Here is a 15,158-nt window from a genome sequence, read left to right as displayed (position 1 = left end):
GTCAGTGCACTCTTCAGTTAATTAATTTTAGCATACTAGGAACTCTGTAAGCCTTTGAATTATGTAAGAAATGGAAACCAAATAAAACATAAATATTTATGATAAATAGATTTCTAAAATCATTTTATTAAATTTCTGTGAGACATAGGTGATGCTCAAATTCTTTGAAAACTCCTTTAAGGATTTTTTTTGTTTTCATTTTTCTTGTGGCATGTATAGGTGACACGTGCTGATTTGAATGGGGAAAAGGCCAAGAAATCAAGCTTAAACTATGAGCCAGGTAAACATTATCAACAGCTGTTAAGGAAATCATGCAATGCATTAATACATTCAACTAACATTTACTAAGCTTTTGCTACACGCCATGCACTATACTAATTATTGAACAAAGTAGAGAAGCCATGGTTCCTACCCTGGATTTTACAGTGTGGTATAAAACAGTCATGCCAGTAATCACAACATAATATAATAAGTGCAATAAAGGAGGCAAATACAAAGTCCACTGGAAGCATAGGGGAGACAAGGAAGCTTCTACAGAAGATGCCACACGAGCTCAGACATGAAGGACGAGATGTTGATGTATGGCAAAACCAATACAATATTGTAAAGTAATTAGCCTCCAATTAAAATAAATTTATAAGAAAAAAAAAAAGAGAAAGAATTTTCTAAGCAGACTAATGGAAAGAGAACTTCCAGGAGAAAGGAATACATTTACCAAGATATATACATTAGAGCCTAGTGGGTTTGTGGAAATGCAGATTTTTTTTCAGAATTGTTTTAGGTAAAAGTTCAAGTCAGAGAATTACAGAAGATGAAGCTTGACTGGTAGATATCGGTTGATCATTAAGATTCTGGTAAGCTGTGCCAGGAGATCTACCTTTTATCCTATTATCAAAGTACAACTATTGAAGAATATTGACAGGAACCTAATATGGTCAGAATTTGCCTTTTCTACCCACAGAGATAGAAAAGGAACTTCTGGTTACCAAAGGGGAAAGTGGGCTTGGGGGGATGAGTAAATTAGGAGTTTGGGATTAACAGGTACACACTACTATATATGAAGTAGATATACAACAAGGACCTACTGCATAGCATGGGGAACTATATTCAATATCTTGTAATAACCTATAATGGAAAAGAATCTGAAAAGGGATGTGTATGTATATATATATATATATATATATATAATATATATAATATATATAGAACTGAATTATTTTGTTGTACACCTGAGACTAACACAACATTGTAAATTAATTATACTTCAAAAAATGACCCAAAAAAGAAAGAAAGAATTTGCCTTTTCTAAAAAAGGAAAGCAGAATTAGAGGTGAGGAGACTTGAGACAATGAGACAATAAAAATAATAGCATATTGAGCACTCACTATGTGCAGGTTCTACGCTAAACCGTATTCTCTCATTTAACCCTCTGAACAACAAAACTGTTTTACCTACCATTTTACACATGAATAAACTAAGTCTCAGAGTTGTAAATTATCATGCCCAAGATTTCACATAACATGTGGCAAAGCCAAGGTTTTAAAAGCCAGGTCTATCTTACTCAACCAATCCTAACCACAATACCACACTGCCCCTTATTACAATTAAGAGGCTATTATAATAGTCAAAGCTAGAAATGAGTCCTGAACAAAGTCAGTGGCAGTAAAGATGAAGAGCTGGGCACAGATTTGACTCAGACTAAGAAAGGCAAATGGATGAGATCTGGCTACTGATTGAATGTGGGAGAAGAATGAATTGAAGACAACGCCCATATTTCTAGTACAGGCAACTTAATGGATTGTGGTGCCATTCAATAGATAGGCAATACAGAAAGACGAACAAGTTTGGAAGACAAATATTTAGTTCAGCTTTGAATATATTGAGTTTGAGGTGCCTGAGGGCATCCAAATGGGACATCTAAGTGGAGCAGTCAAGGAGGCAGTTATAGGTATTGGTCTGGGATGCATGGGAGAAGAAATGAAAGGAACGCCTTATGTCAAAACCTATGGGAAATAATGAAAGCCGTTCCCATAGGTTTGATATACCTGTTCTTTTTAAGGTAGGTTATACTTTCTCCTCTTTATTCCATCTTTGATCTAAGAGTTATCCTTAAGTATGTTTCTTAATTATCAAGAAATTCATATTTTCAGTCACATTTTTAAAGTTAGATTCAGAGAATGTAGCCTGTAAATATTCAACACATTGAAGTTGTTGACATTTTCTTTGTGGCCAAATATGTGATTGATATTTTGAAAGTATTCCATAGATATACAAAAAATATATATTCTCTATTTAAAGGCTGTAAGGCTCTAAATGAATTTTAAATTCTACTTATTGATTATATTATTCAACTGTTATATGTCTTTTCTAATTTTTTGGTCTACTATTTGCTGAATAACAAATCACCCTAAAACCTGGCAGCTTAAAAAAACATTATCTCACAGTTTCTGTGGTTAGGAATACAGAAACAACTTAGCTGGATGGTTCTGATTCAGGGGCTCTCATGAGGTTACAGTCAAGATGTCATCCAGGGCTGCTTCAGTCATCTAAAGTCTTGATTGGGACTGAAGAAGTCACTTCCAAGGTGGCTTACTCACATGGCTGTTGGCGGGAGGTCTCAGTTCCTCACCATGTGGGCATCTGCATACATCTCTGAATATCCTCATGATATGGCATCTGGCTTCTCCCAGAGTGGGTGGTCCAAGAGAGAGGGGCAGAAGCCACACTATATTTTATAGCCTAGTCTCAGCACACTCTCACTTCCACTCATCACTTCCACTCTATTCATTGGAAGCAAGTCTCTAAGTACAACCCGCACTCAAGGGGGAAAAGAATTAGCCTCCACCACTTGGAGAGAGTATTATCAGAGAATTTGTAGACGTATTTTAAAAACACCACAACAGTATTATCTTCACACTTATTTTTTCAGGTATGTGCACTATTAATTCCAGCTCCTTCCTTTCAAAACTGTACACACTCAAACATACACTCACACACAAAGACACTTAAGAAAGTACACAGAATTGAAGTTAACTTTGATGCAGATCATTGGAATTCATTGATTATTCAAAATACATGTTATATTTATTGGGAGAACAATAGCTATTCACCCTGACTATGAACTGACTTTTAATTGGTAACATTACTTTTTATTATTCAAAGTATTCTGTTTGTCTAAGACTGTTTAGTCATGTATATGCATGACTGATGGCCTTCCTCAATGGCTCAGAGGTAAAGAATCAGCCTGCAATGCAGGGGACACAGGTTCAGTCCTTGAATTGGGAAGACCCCCTGGAGAAGGGCATGGCAACCCACTCCAGTATTCTTGCCTGGAGAATCCCATGGACAGAGGAGCCTGGTGGGCTACAGTCCATAGGGTTGCACAGAGTTGGACATGACTGAAGCGACTTAGCACGCACACACGTGCATAACTGACATACACCATCCCAGTATTCCTATGGACATATTCTACATGAAGACTTGCTTTAGTATCATTATCCAGAAATAGTTACTAAAATCCACTTGCGAACTTTGCTAGACGGCATACAAAGCATGTTAGTATTTAAGTGGGAAGAGATTAATGACAGGAAGACTAATGAATGAACATTGAGCCAACACGTATATTAAAGAATTAATTGAACAAGTAAATGTTCTTGAGTGCTTACTATATGCCAGGCACTGTAAACTAGTACAATACAGCATAGTAAGTCCTATAACAGAGGGATGTATAGGGCGCTTCAGGAGCTTGACAGAGAACACCTGTCTATCTGGGCAGATATAAAGGAAGGCTCTCTGAAGGAGGTGACACAAGCTGAATGAGTCCTAAAGGATGGAAAGTTTTAAAAAGGGACCTGAGTTACAAGGGAAATAGTGAAGGCAGAGGAACTGTGTGTTGTTCAGTACTTCTGGAGCAGAGAATATATGTAGAATGGTGACCACAGATGAGGCTGATGAGGTAGGCAGTCACCCCAAATCTTAAGGTACTTGATGCCTGTCTGGTAGTCCCTGGAGGATTTAAAAAGAGTGTTGACAGCAGGAAATGAAAGACCTATTAAGGGACTTCCCTGGAGGTCCAGTGGGTAAGACTCCGAGCTCCTAATGCAGGAGGTCCAGGTTCAATCCCTGATCAAGGAAGGAGATCCCACATGCTGTAACATAGTAAAAAAGTAAAAAAAAAAAAAAAAAAAAAAACATGTAAAAAAGTCCCATATGCCACAATGAAGATGGAAGATCCTGAGGCTGCAACTAAGACCCAGCACAGCCAAATAAATACCAAATAAATAAATAAAAGTTTTTTTTTTTTTTTTTAAAAAGACCTATTCAGTTCAGTTCAGTTCAGTCGCTCAGTCGTGTTCAACTCTTTGCGACCCCATGAATTGCAGCACGCCAGGCCTCCCTGTCCACCACCAACTCCCGGAGTTCACTCAGACTCACGTCCATCGAGTCAGTGATGCCATCCAGCCATCTCATCCTCTGTCGTCCCCTTCTCCTCCTGCCCCCAATCCCTCCCAGCATCAGAGTCTTTTCCAATGAGTCAACTCTTCACATGAGGTGGCCAAAGTACTGGAATTTCAGCTTTAGCATCATTCCTTCCAAAGAAATCCCAGGGCTGATCTCCTTCAGGATGGTCTGGTTGGATCTCCTTGCAGTCCAAGGGACTCTCAAGAGTCTTCTCCAACACCACAGTTCAAAACCATCAATTCTTTGGCACTCAGCTTTCTTCACAGTCCAACTGTCACATCCATACATGACCACTGGAAAAACCACAGCCTTAATTACAATTTTATAAGTAGCCTGTGAAGGATACCAACAAATAGTGATTTTCTTTTTCTCTCTAAAAATTCATCTGCAGCTCCCGGAGTCTCCTTCATTCACGACTCACCCATTAGGTAAGTATCTAAGAAAGCTAATAAAGGAATGTGTTATTTTAAATTAATATTTAAATAATTACACAAGAGTGCTGCTTGAATCCTCTACTCTTGTAGTTTTACTTGTCTGTAGTAAAAGTCTCACCTTTTGCAACCTCTCAGGACTAAGCTAAAATTGTAAAGTAGGCAAAGTTAATCATTCATGCTCTTCCAGTTCCTCTTCTGATCTCACTTTAGTCCTGGGCTCTCCTCATAGGCAATACTTTGACTCCCCTTTCACGTAGCATTACTCCTTCTAGGATCTAGATCTGTTCTTTTCCCCCGTCCCCACTCAAAAATGCATTACTTGTACCATTTGAGGTTATTGGTTTTCAAATGATGATAAATTAGTTTACCGTATAGTATTAATGACGTAATCTGTTACTCCCTAAGGATATTTGCATTTTCATCCAAAGTAAGTCAATCTCTCATGATCTAAAATAAAGGCCAGTGGAGAAGTTTTCTTTTGGCCTGGGGCCTTTCAGCTCTCAAACATTGATGGCCACCCATTCTGCTGATGTCCTGTTCCCCTCAAACTTGAATAATAATTCATGCGTATAAAATACCTCCTGATGGAACGTACATACCTATCATCTTTTATAAACCCTCAACAAACCAAATTAGGTTCAGGATAATTTTTATAAATCCCAAACTTTGATGAATTGGTTAGGTAAAGGGAAGTAGTGTATGATGGTAAATGGTGTTGATGTTCAGACCAGGCTTCTTAGAAAAGGATTTTGAGGTAGGAGTAATTGCAGTCAGTTTCATTTACAGAGGGCTCATGGGGTACAAGGATGCTGAAGGAAAGAAACTGACTAGCTCAGTATCAAGGTAGTTTCAAGAAATAAAGGTGAGAGAATGTGTGCATTATAGAGTGTTAATTCCTGCCTGCCTCTTCTTCCTGTCCCCACTATCATCCTAGACTACAGAACTACAGAATCACTTCAGTCTTTTCAACAGCAAATGTTCTGGATAGGCCTTTATTATAAAAATCAGCTAAGATGAAGAGCTATGCACATGACCCAGAGCTGCTATCTCATTCCTCACAAATACACAAGTTAAGACACCTTTATCTGAGCCTAGGACAATTCCAAGCCAGAACACAATGGAGAAGGCAATGGCACCCCACTCCAGTACTCTTGCCTGGCAAATCCCATGGACAGAGGAGCCTGGTAGGCTGCAGTCCATGGGGTCTCGAAGAGTCGGACATGACTGAGCGACTTCACTTTCACTTTTCACTTTCATGCATTGGAGAAGGAAATGGCAACCCACTCCAGTATTCTTGCCTGGAGAATCCCAGGGATGGGGGAGCCTGGTGGGCTGCCGTCTGTGGGGTCGCACAGAGTCGGACACGACTGAGGCAACTTAGCAGCAGCAGCAGCAGGACAATTCCAAGCCAGAACACAAGAAAACACAGCTAGAATACCATCTGGTATGGCTCTGCCCATTGCACCCATGCCACACCTCTTTACCTTACAGGAAAGAACACAGGTTCAAGGCCTCTGGCTTAGTCCTCTTGATCTGTTGCAGCTCCTTGCTCCCTGAGACTCAAGTGTGGGTGCATTATGTCTATTCCATCACATACCTCATCTCTCTTCTCTTCCTCCACCTCCTTAGTTCTCTGTTTTTTCTAATGCTAACATAAAGACATACACAGTAAACTTCAGTTCAGTTCAGTTCAGTCGCTCAGTCGTGTCTGACTCTTTGCGACCCCATGAATTGCAGCACGCCAGGCCTCCCTGTCCACCACCAACTCCCGGAGTCCACCCAACCCATGTCCATCGAGTCGTTGATGCCATCTAACCATCTCAGCCTCTGTCATCCCCTTCTCCTCCTGCCCTCAATCTTTCCCAACATCAGGGGCTTTTCAAATGAGTCAGCTCCTCGCATCAGGTGGCCAAAGTACTGGAGTTTCAGCTTCAACATCAGTCCTTCCAATGAACACCCAGGACTGATCTCCTTTAGGACGGACTGGTTGGATCTCCTTGCAGCCCAAGGGACTCTCAAGAGTCTTCTCCAACGCCACAGTTCAAAAGCATCAATTCTTCGGCACTCAGCTTTCTTTATAGTCCAACTCTCACATCCATACATGACCACTGGAAAAACCATAGCCTTGACTAGACGGGCCTTTTTTGGCAAAGTAATATCTCTGCTTTTGAATATGCTGTCTAGGTTGGTCATTACTTTCCCTCCAAGGAGCAAGTGTCTTTTAATTTCATGGCTGCAGCCACCATCTGCAGTCATTTTGGAGCCCCCAAAAATAAAGTCTGCCATTGTTTCCACTGTTTTCCCCATCTATTTGCCATGAAGTGATGGGACTGGATGCCATGATCTTAGTTTTCTGAATGTTGAGGTTTAACCCAATTTTTTCACTCTCCTCTTTCACTTTCATCAAGAGGCTCTTTAGTTCTTCTTCACTTTCTGCCATAAGGGTGGTGTCGTCTGCATATCTGAGGTTATTGATATTTCTCCCGGCAATCTTGATTCCATCTTGTGCTTCATCCAGCCCAGCATTTTGCATGATGTACTCTGAATATAAGTTAAATAAGCAGGGTGACAATATACAGCCTTGATATATTCCTCTTCCTATTTGGAACCAGTCTGCTGTTCCATGTCCAGGTCTAACTGTTGCTTCCTGACCTGCATACAGGTTTCTCAAGAGGCAGTCAGGTGAGCTTAATAAAATAGAATTAGGAACCAAAAAAATCAGGACAAGAGGATGCCAATGTGATAAGATAGTGATGGGGGGTAAACAGTAGTAATAATTCAACAGATTTGGTGATAGAATGGACCACACGTATGTATGATCAGGAGGTATCAGGCATCATCCCAAGCTAGGGGCCTGAGGTACCAATAGAGGCTCACCAATTACAATTAGATTAAAACTTAGATATTCAGAAGGATTAGGCAGACGGACTAAAATGTAGTCTTGTTACATTAATCTTCAAGGGGTGGTTGGCCAGTTATTTTCTGGACTAAAGTAAGGTTGTATGGCGGAAAAGGTTAGGAACAGAAAGGTTATGTTTATAGTTTTATAACATGGAAAATTAAACTGTGAAAAACTGGGCCTTATGTTTGGGGCTTCTAAACTAAGTGTCATTAATATCACTGCCCTCTTTAAGAAGTAGAGTTGGCAGTACAAACGAACCTAAACCTTTGACACTTTAGTAGTATCAACCTATCAGGGAAAAACACTGAAGACTAGAGAAAAGTAGATGTAATATCATGGCACTCCTAGAATTGTGGTGGAACTTTCCCACATAACAGTGAGTTTATTTGCGTGTTTCTGCTCAATTGACTCCAATGAGAAACTGATAATTCGCGGCAAACTGCAGATTTGTATCCAATATTACAACTAGTTGCTAGTGGTCTTATATAAGGTTTTTTAAATCTATATGGTTAGTTTTGTTCTTAGGTCTTTGCTGTTTCCTTTTATCTTAAAGTATGCCTTTGGGACAGAAAGTCTGGAGACAGGTAGAAACATACATAGGACTCCACTTGCTGCCTATGGTATGAGGTTAGGGAGAGCAGGAAAAAAAGAATCTGGGTGCGTTAGATTGCAGAGGATCTACAAAGAGGAAATTGTGCTGGAGATGGCCTGAGAAACTGGGTCTCAGAAAAATTAGTGAAGCCAAAGGATAGGAACTATGTCACTGATGGTGAGCATTCATGTTCTAGGTTCCATATTGCAAAAAGGTATTACTCCTAGGATGGGCTATTGCTGCCTAACCCTAGCTGAGACCTTTTCCTACTAGTGTTAAAGTTGTCATTTCACAGTCTGACTGTATGTCTCAATATTGGATTGTTAGGCCTTGGTAGAAAAAAGTAAATTTGATAACATAAGGGCAGGCCAAGTAAAAATGAAAATAGAGCACCATGTTTCCTTTAAGAGGGTCAAGAGGTTATGGCAAGGGGTCCATGGAGGCAGTAAAATATGAAAGTAAATCAGACTTAGGCTTTGTTTTTTTTTTAACTTTGTGTTATCCTATAATCTACATGATTTTGTTGTTCTCTTGCTACAATTTAATAAAATATAATTTTGGTTCCATGTAGTAGATCAGAATAAATAATCCTGATTAGAGCATAGAAGAGAATATTGTGATACCTAGAAAGGGGCTCCATCTAATTTGGCTTTGCATGTCATCCGAAACCCATTATTTTAATGTCCTTGTCAGTAATCATACATAGATCTTCTACTGCAGGGTGAGGAGAGGAGATTAGGAATTTTGAGGGGGTGAGTAGAAAGTGAATTATCAGAAAGCTCTGATCAAGCAGGTCAAGTGGAAAGAACTAGCCCATCCCTTGTCTTTCCAACCCCATGCTCTTCTCAACTCACTACAGAACAAACATGGCTAAGGTGGGTCAAGAGTGGCAACATCAAGTGTTAGTTTATACAGCACCTATTATTCTACTGTTTATGCCGCAATTATTCTGCGTAATAATTCTTCTGGGTAATAGAGCATGTCCTATGCCCAGGGGCCAATATCTAAATAAGAGGATAAATGGGGAGATTAGATAAAAAAATAAAGCTTATTCTTCTTTGTGAATTGCTGGGGAGAAAACAAAACTCCCAAGCACAAAACAGGTAATCTGATTCAATGATTAGGAATTTGGAGGAAAGTTACATAAATGATTAACCGTGAGTAATAAAATCAATCTCTTTTTACTTTTTCAGACAAGACTACCATCCAAATCGCTGTCAAGAGAAAGTATGTATGATGAAATTCACTATAGAGCAATTAAGGATATTTTCTGATATGTTATTAGAGAAAAATCTGTGAATCAGACTACCAGCAAAATCATCTATTGATTTTAGTCCGTTTTCCTCTTTGCCTTTTTCTCTTCCTTGACTTTCACTCTCTGTTAATCTTGAATTTTGCCAAGGTCCGAAATTATTGTTCAAAGAGTTATTGCTATGCGGGGTACAAAGTTACTGTTACCGCCATTTTGCCCCGGGTCCTCAGGAGGGTAGATTGGGGGAGCTTTGGGAGGTTTAATCATCACAAAGAAAACATCCAATACCACACACTCACTCCATAATGGGAAGGCATTACAGGAAATGCCTTTGCAGACCCTTGCAGATCTGGCTGAAGGGCTGAGCACCCTGCCCCTCAGGTAAGTGAACCAAGATGCCTAGATCTATCTTGTAATTCTCCTGGGAGTAAGAAGAATCTTAGGATGGCTACTCCATCAGAAGAAGGGGGTCTCAAGAGAGCTGCAACTTGGACCAGGTGAAGAGCATAAGGTAAGTCTGATAAGCCCCAACTTTGGGGCTAGAAGAAACATGAACTAGAAAGGGGTTCAGGGGAGTAGCACATTCACATACTTTTTCACACGTACGTGAGAGTTTCATAGACCGTCCAACAAACACAAAGGCTGAGACATACTGGCACCAGGAAGATATTTCTTGGTTTACTAGTATAGTGAAAATGAGCTAAAAATCAGATTCTACTTATCACATTTCACTTCATTAAAAACTTGACAAATGTCCCAATTTTATATGTCAAAGTTGGACATGCTTCTCAGCTACCCTAAGAGTAATAATGTAGATCTACTTACTGTACATTATCTCTGGTAACAAGAAAATAATATGTATTGAAATGCTTAGCTCATATGTATTGGAACAGATTTCAATCAATTTAGACCAAGAAGGTGAGTAGCTTATTTATTAATGTTTAAATGTGATTCTTAGAAGTGTCTGATTTAGGTCATGTTTATGTAAAACAAGTGTTTTTCAACCGTATGCTGTCATTTCAAATTATTAATATGTTCTTCAAACTCAGTAGCCATTTTCTGGTCTGCACGGTAGGTGAAAAAAAGTGCTTTACAAGAACTAGATAGTAGTAATGTTTGCATAACACTGTGAATGTGCTTAATGCTGCTCAACTGTACAATTTAAAACGGTCAATTTTATGTTATGTGCATTTTATCACAATAAAACATACATTAAGAGATTTGGGAAGGATTCTAATAACACGACTTTTCCTGGAGGTGTCCTCCAAACCTTCTCTAACTGGTCAGGAGAGAATATGCTACATTCAGCAAGGTGTTAACTTTTCTCTGAATGTTGGCCTAACCTTGAACAATCTGAGGCTAACTTCAGAGATAATTGTGAATTAACAACCACATGATAGGGAATCCGGTGCCCAAATGCCAGGATATCAAACAATGCACAGCTAAAATGCCAGGCATCCAGCCTTTGCTGCCACTGGCTTGTAGCCACAGCGTTGAGAAACAGTTCCTGTGGAAGGTACACATGCTTGGTCTGGCTGTCTTGAGGATAGTAACAACTTTAAAAAGAATGCTATTTTATTATAGGCAAAAGGATTTTTATGACCCCCAAATATATCTGCAATAAGTAAACGTACACAAACAGTTATAGAGTCTGGCAGGTGCACTTGTCATCTGCCCCTGGTCCCCTGTCTAAGCTGTAACAATAAACACAATTAAACATGAGGAAATGGCTGTTCAAGTCCAGGCCCTGGGTTTCTACTTCAGCACTTACTGAAAGAGACCCCAGCTTCCCTCAAGTGCTCCACCTTCTGGCTGTTTGAGCCAAGTTCGGGCTCAGCCTTTTTTCCTTCTGAAATTAATGTATTTGTTTCTTGAGCTGACCTCTGCCTCCCAATCTAAGACAGTTTGCACTGATAATCTTTTATTGGACCTAAGCCTGTTCATTTCCCTTAAATCATCAGTGCTAATTGTTGCCCATTGATTAAACGTAAACAAGTAGCTGTGGTGATTTGCATATGCAAATCAACACAGTCAATTGACCGAGAAAGGCAGCAACAGACCAGCCAGGGAGCCCACAGGCTGACCTCTCCACAGTGAGGCTTTATTTTTCACCCTCATCTCCTAGCTAAACAGATGCCTAAAAGGAGACTCTGTCCACAAAGGCACATACATGTTTGAACTGCAGATTTGTTTCATGAAATAGTTTGTTAGAGGCAATCTGGTTTTTTTAGGTATCGCTTGGATCATAACATAGTCTTACCTCTTGCTAGAGAATTTGTTTTCTATGAGCTTGGCTATCTTTTCTAACCAAGAAGCCATTTACCCTCAGTAATAAACTATTATATAGTTCCAAGGGATTTTTTTGTTTTGTTTTTTTTTTCTGCTTTATTTTTCAATGGGTGTACTACTTTATTAACATTTAAATTTCACCAACAGTGAGCTCAAGTATATGCTAGGCATACGTTCAGATTTTTGAAATAAAGATAAAATGGACAGACAGCTTTAAGGGTGCTACACTGCACAATAAATATTCAACAATTAGGCAATCTAGGGGATGATACAAGTATACATTTAGGAGCACAAGTATAGCGTCCAAGAGATTTTGAATCAAAGGAAATCTCATTCAAAAAATAGATCACAGCCATAGAGAATAAACCAACTTGAAATTAATCTGGTGTTCTAAATAGATTTCCTATGTTCTCCTTATACACCATGGCTGGATTCTAACTATGCATTGTTTGATATAAGGAATTAAAAGTTAGTTGCTGTCCCTAAAACGAGTAATTTATCCATGATTTCCCTTCTATCCCCACTCACCTCCCTTCCAGGTAACTTCTGAAGAACTGAACAGTAGAATTCAAAATGTCATGACCTGGGTCGTGGCTGCAGTGACCAGTGTATTATACCCAGCCATCACAAAATATGAAGAAAGATTGCAAAATATTACATGCCCAATGCCTGATAACTCCACCCTCTCTTCTGATAGTGCGAGTTGCTGCAGCTCATGCTGTGAGACATTTCTGTATGAAACAAGTAAGATGGTTCAGGCGGAGCCCTGTACAGAGGCAGCTGACAGGTCAATAGAGCAGCCAGTGGCCCCATCAAAATCATCTCTTGCCCGTAAAGAAAGAACAGATGTAGAAACAACATATCACAGGAAAGAACACTTGGAAGACAAACCTAAAGCCCCCAAACCTGAATATAATGAGATATCTGAATCCGCCAACCTTAAAACCTGTAAATCCGATAGTCACCTTGTTGTACGGATTGAAACAGGCACTAGGAAATGTAAAGATGAAACAGATAGCCTAGAATGCCCACTGTCTTCAGATGAAAAAGCAAAAGCTATCAATGAGATGCAGGAGTTAAATAATGTTTATGTTAACTTTAAACATCATCTAAAAGAGGAAGCTGAGTTGATTTTAAGAAACGTTTTTCAGGAAATGGTGTCTGAACTAACCCAGACCATCCCCACCCTTTCCTCTGTTACGACCGAACCTTTGCCTGCCCAAACTGACACTGACAAAGGAGACTTGCTCTCCAATGTTGATATTTCCTCAGCAGCTGCTGAAATTATGGAAAATGTGCTTGGGAAGTTACAGTCTGCAGTTAAGAAAACATGTACTGAGGAATTTTCACCAGGAAATGTATCAGTTCACTTTAAATCAGATTAAGTCAGTGGAGAACATTTTATTTCTCCAAAAGAAAAAACTTCAGAAGTTTCACTGCCTTATGCTTTGGAGAACATGAATGATGTTGCAGAGGACATGGTTCGTGTGATTTTAGAAAAGCTGACGGTCCTTGCATCTGCTAAGCAAAGTGAATTGGCTCATCTTAAAATCACTACTGACCCAGCTTATCAGCAACACAGAGAAGACCCAACGTATACGTTCCTTCAAAGAGCCAGCAAACGGAAATCCAGTGCTAAGACCGATGCTCCCAGTTTGATTGCAAAGAAGAAATACAAAATTTAGTCTCAACTATTTGTTCCAAGTCCTCTCTGGTTGGTTATATAAAGGAAGCAGTCAGCACTATACTAGGTTATATACAAGTTGGACTTCATAACGAAAGGCTAGTTGCAACTGAAGAAACAGTGATCATCCTACAGCTACTTGATGCTCTCTTGGCTCAGCTGCATCAGAAACCAGTGAAAACAGATGTCCGAAAGAGCAGACACTCCAGAATAAGCAGTCCCTCTGGCACTGAAGAAAGGAACAGACTCACCAGGACTGGAGTAGCTAGTGCTCCTAGGTATGGGAGCCTGTTTCCACCTGTTAATGTTCCTGGTGTGGCCCTTTATTCTGAAGACAAAAATGAAGAAAGAGACAGAATTGTAGAAAATGTATTGATTTCATCTGTCAAAGACGAAAAAGCAAAATTACAAGAACAGGTTCCTGACTACTGGTTAACTGGAGAAAACAATGATTTTAAACACAGAAGAAATATGAACTTACCTACAAAGCCTGCTTATGGACGCAAAGGAGCATTTCACGATCAGGGATTAAATACTGACTTTCCAGCTTTTAATAAGGACCCTTTAAAGGACAAGCCAAGTTGGAATAAAGACATTTTGCTTTTCAGTCAAGATGAAACATATCAAATACAAAAAGCCTCAGAAGATATATGATTAGGAGTATTTTAGCAAAGATGCTCAAAGATCTATCTTCTGGGCCATCTGATCGCTCAGATTATGAAGATGGTAGAGAGGCTTCACTTCTTACCTCAAGAGAACCACAGGATCCATCACATCAAGAATGGATGGACCAGATGTCCTCTGTGTCAGAAATCCATACGGTATCTCAAGATACTGTAGATGCTATATTAAAAATACTTCACGTAACTTCTTGTCATATTATCGAACATTCTTCATCAGTACATCAAACTCCTCTAGATAATGCTGATGTACCAAACAAAGAGTTATTACAAATATGGTTTGACAGTAAAAGGAAGATGAAAATTTTATCTGCACTTAGCGTGGACCCTACAAAACTTTCCTGGGTAGAATCTGGAACAAGTGGCTCAACATCAGAATCTGTAGATAAGCTTAATGATAAAACCATTAGCACAATTTTTAAGAAGTTGAACTCATTTATTTGTCCAAAATTACAAACCTGCTTCAAACCAGAAAGCCATGCTGCCCATTCAAAGCCTGCTCCTGACAAGAAATCTTCATTTCGATCTCACCTTAGTACTTTCACAACTAAAGTGGTAAAAATTGTTTTGGGTGCTATCCAGAAAGAACTACGACACAATAAGAAAAATCTAAATGTTAGGAAGAATAGCCCTGCCAAGAACTTTAGAGATACAGGATTTTTTGCTGACGCCGAAAATGAATTAGACTCTGTTGTCACAAAGCTAAATAATGACATTATGACAAGTTCATTAGCTACTTGCATTTGTGAGGTGTTAAGTGGAAACACAGATAAAAGTAATATTTTACTCCCTTCAGATAAGCTAAGGTCTAAAATCTCACATGGGACTGATGGCATTGATCAACAAAAACTTTTGCCTTCTCAT

General features: G+C 39.3%; 1 protein-coding gene across 5 annotated transcripts in view; it reads left to right on the top strand.

Moving 5' to 3' along the window:
• Positions 1–15,158, top strand: part of LOC129639111 (fibrous sheath-interacting protein 2-like) — a 72,995-nt gene that overhangs the window by 39,979 nt on the left and 17,858 nt on the right. For 2 of the 5 annotated variants that reach the window (XM_055564030.1, XM_055564033.1), the window contains exons 13-15: positions 220–280; positions 4,853–4,889; positions 9,583–9,616. In XM_055564030.1, the coding sequence (XP_055420005.1) occupies positions 220–280; positions 4,853–4,889; positions 9,583–9,616 (132 nt within the window). Of the gene's footprint in view, positions 1–219; positions 281–4,852; positions 4,890–9,582; positions 9,617–12,469; positions 13,636–15,158 lie in introns of those variants that run through there. The other 3 variants (XM_055564032.1, XM_055564029.1, XM_055564031.1) reach the window with 3 other exon arrangements.

The sequence above is a fragment of the Bubalus kerabau genome, chromosome X, assembly GCF_029407905.1.
Source record: "Bubalus kerabau isolate K-KA32 ecotype Philippines breed swamp buffalo chromosome X, PCC_UOA_SB_1v2, whole genome shotgun sequence".
Lineage (NCBI taxonomy): Eukaryota > Metazoa > Chordata > Mammalia > Artiodactyla > Bovidae > Bubalus > Bubalus kerabau.
The sequence above is the reverse complement of the archived record's forward strand: the minus strand, read 5'-3'. Positions and strand labels throughout refer to the sequence as shown.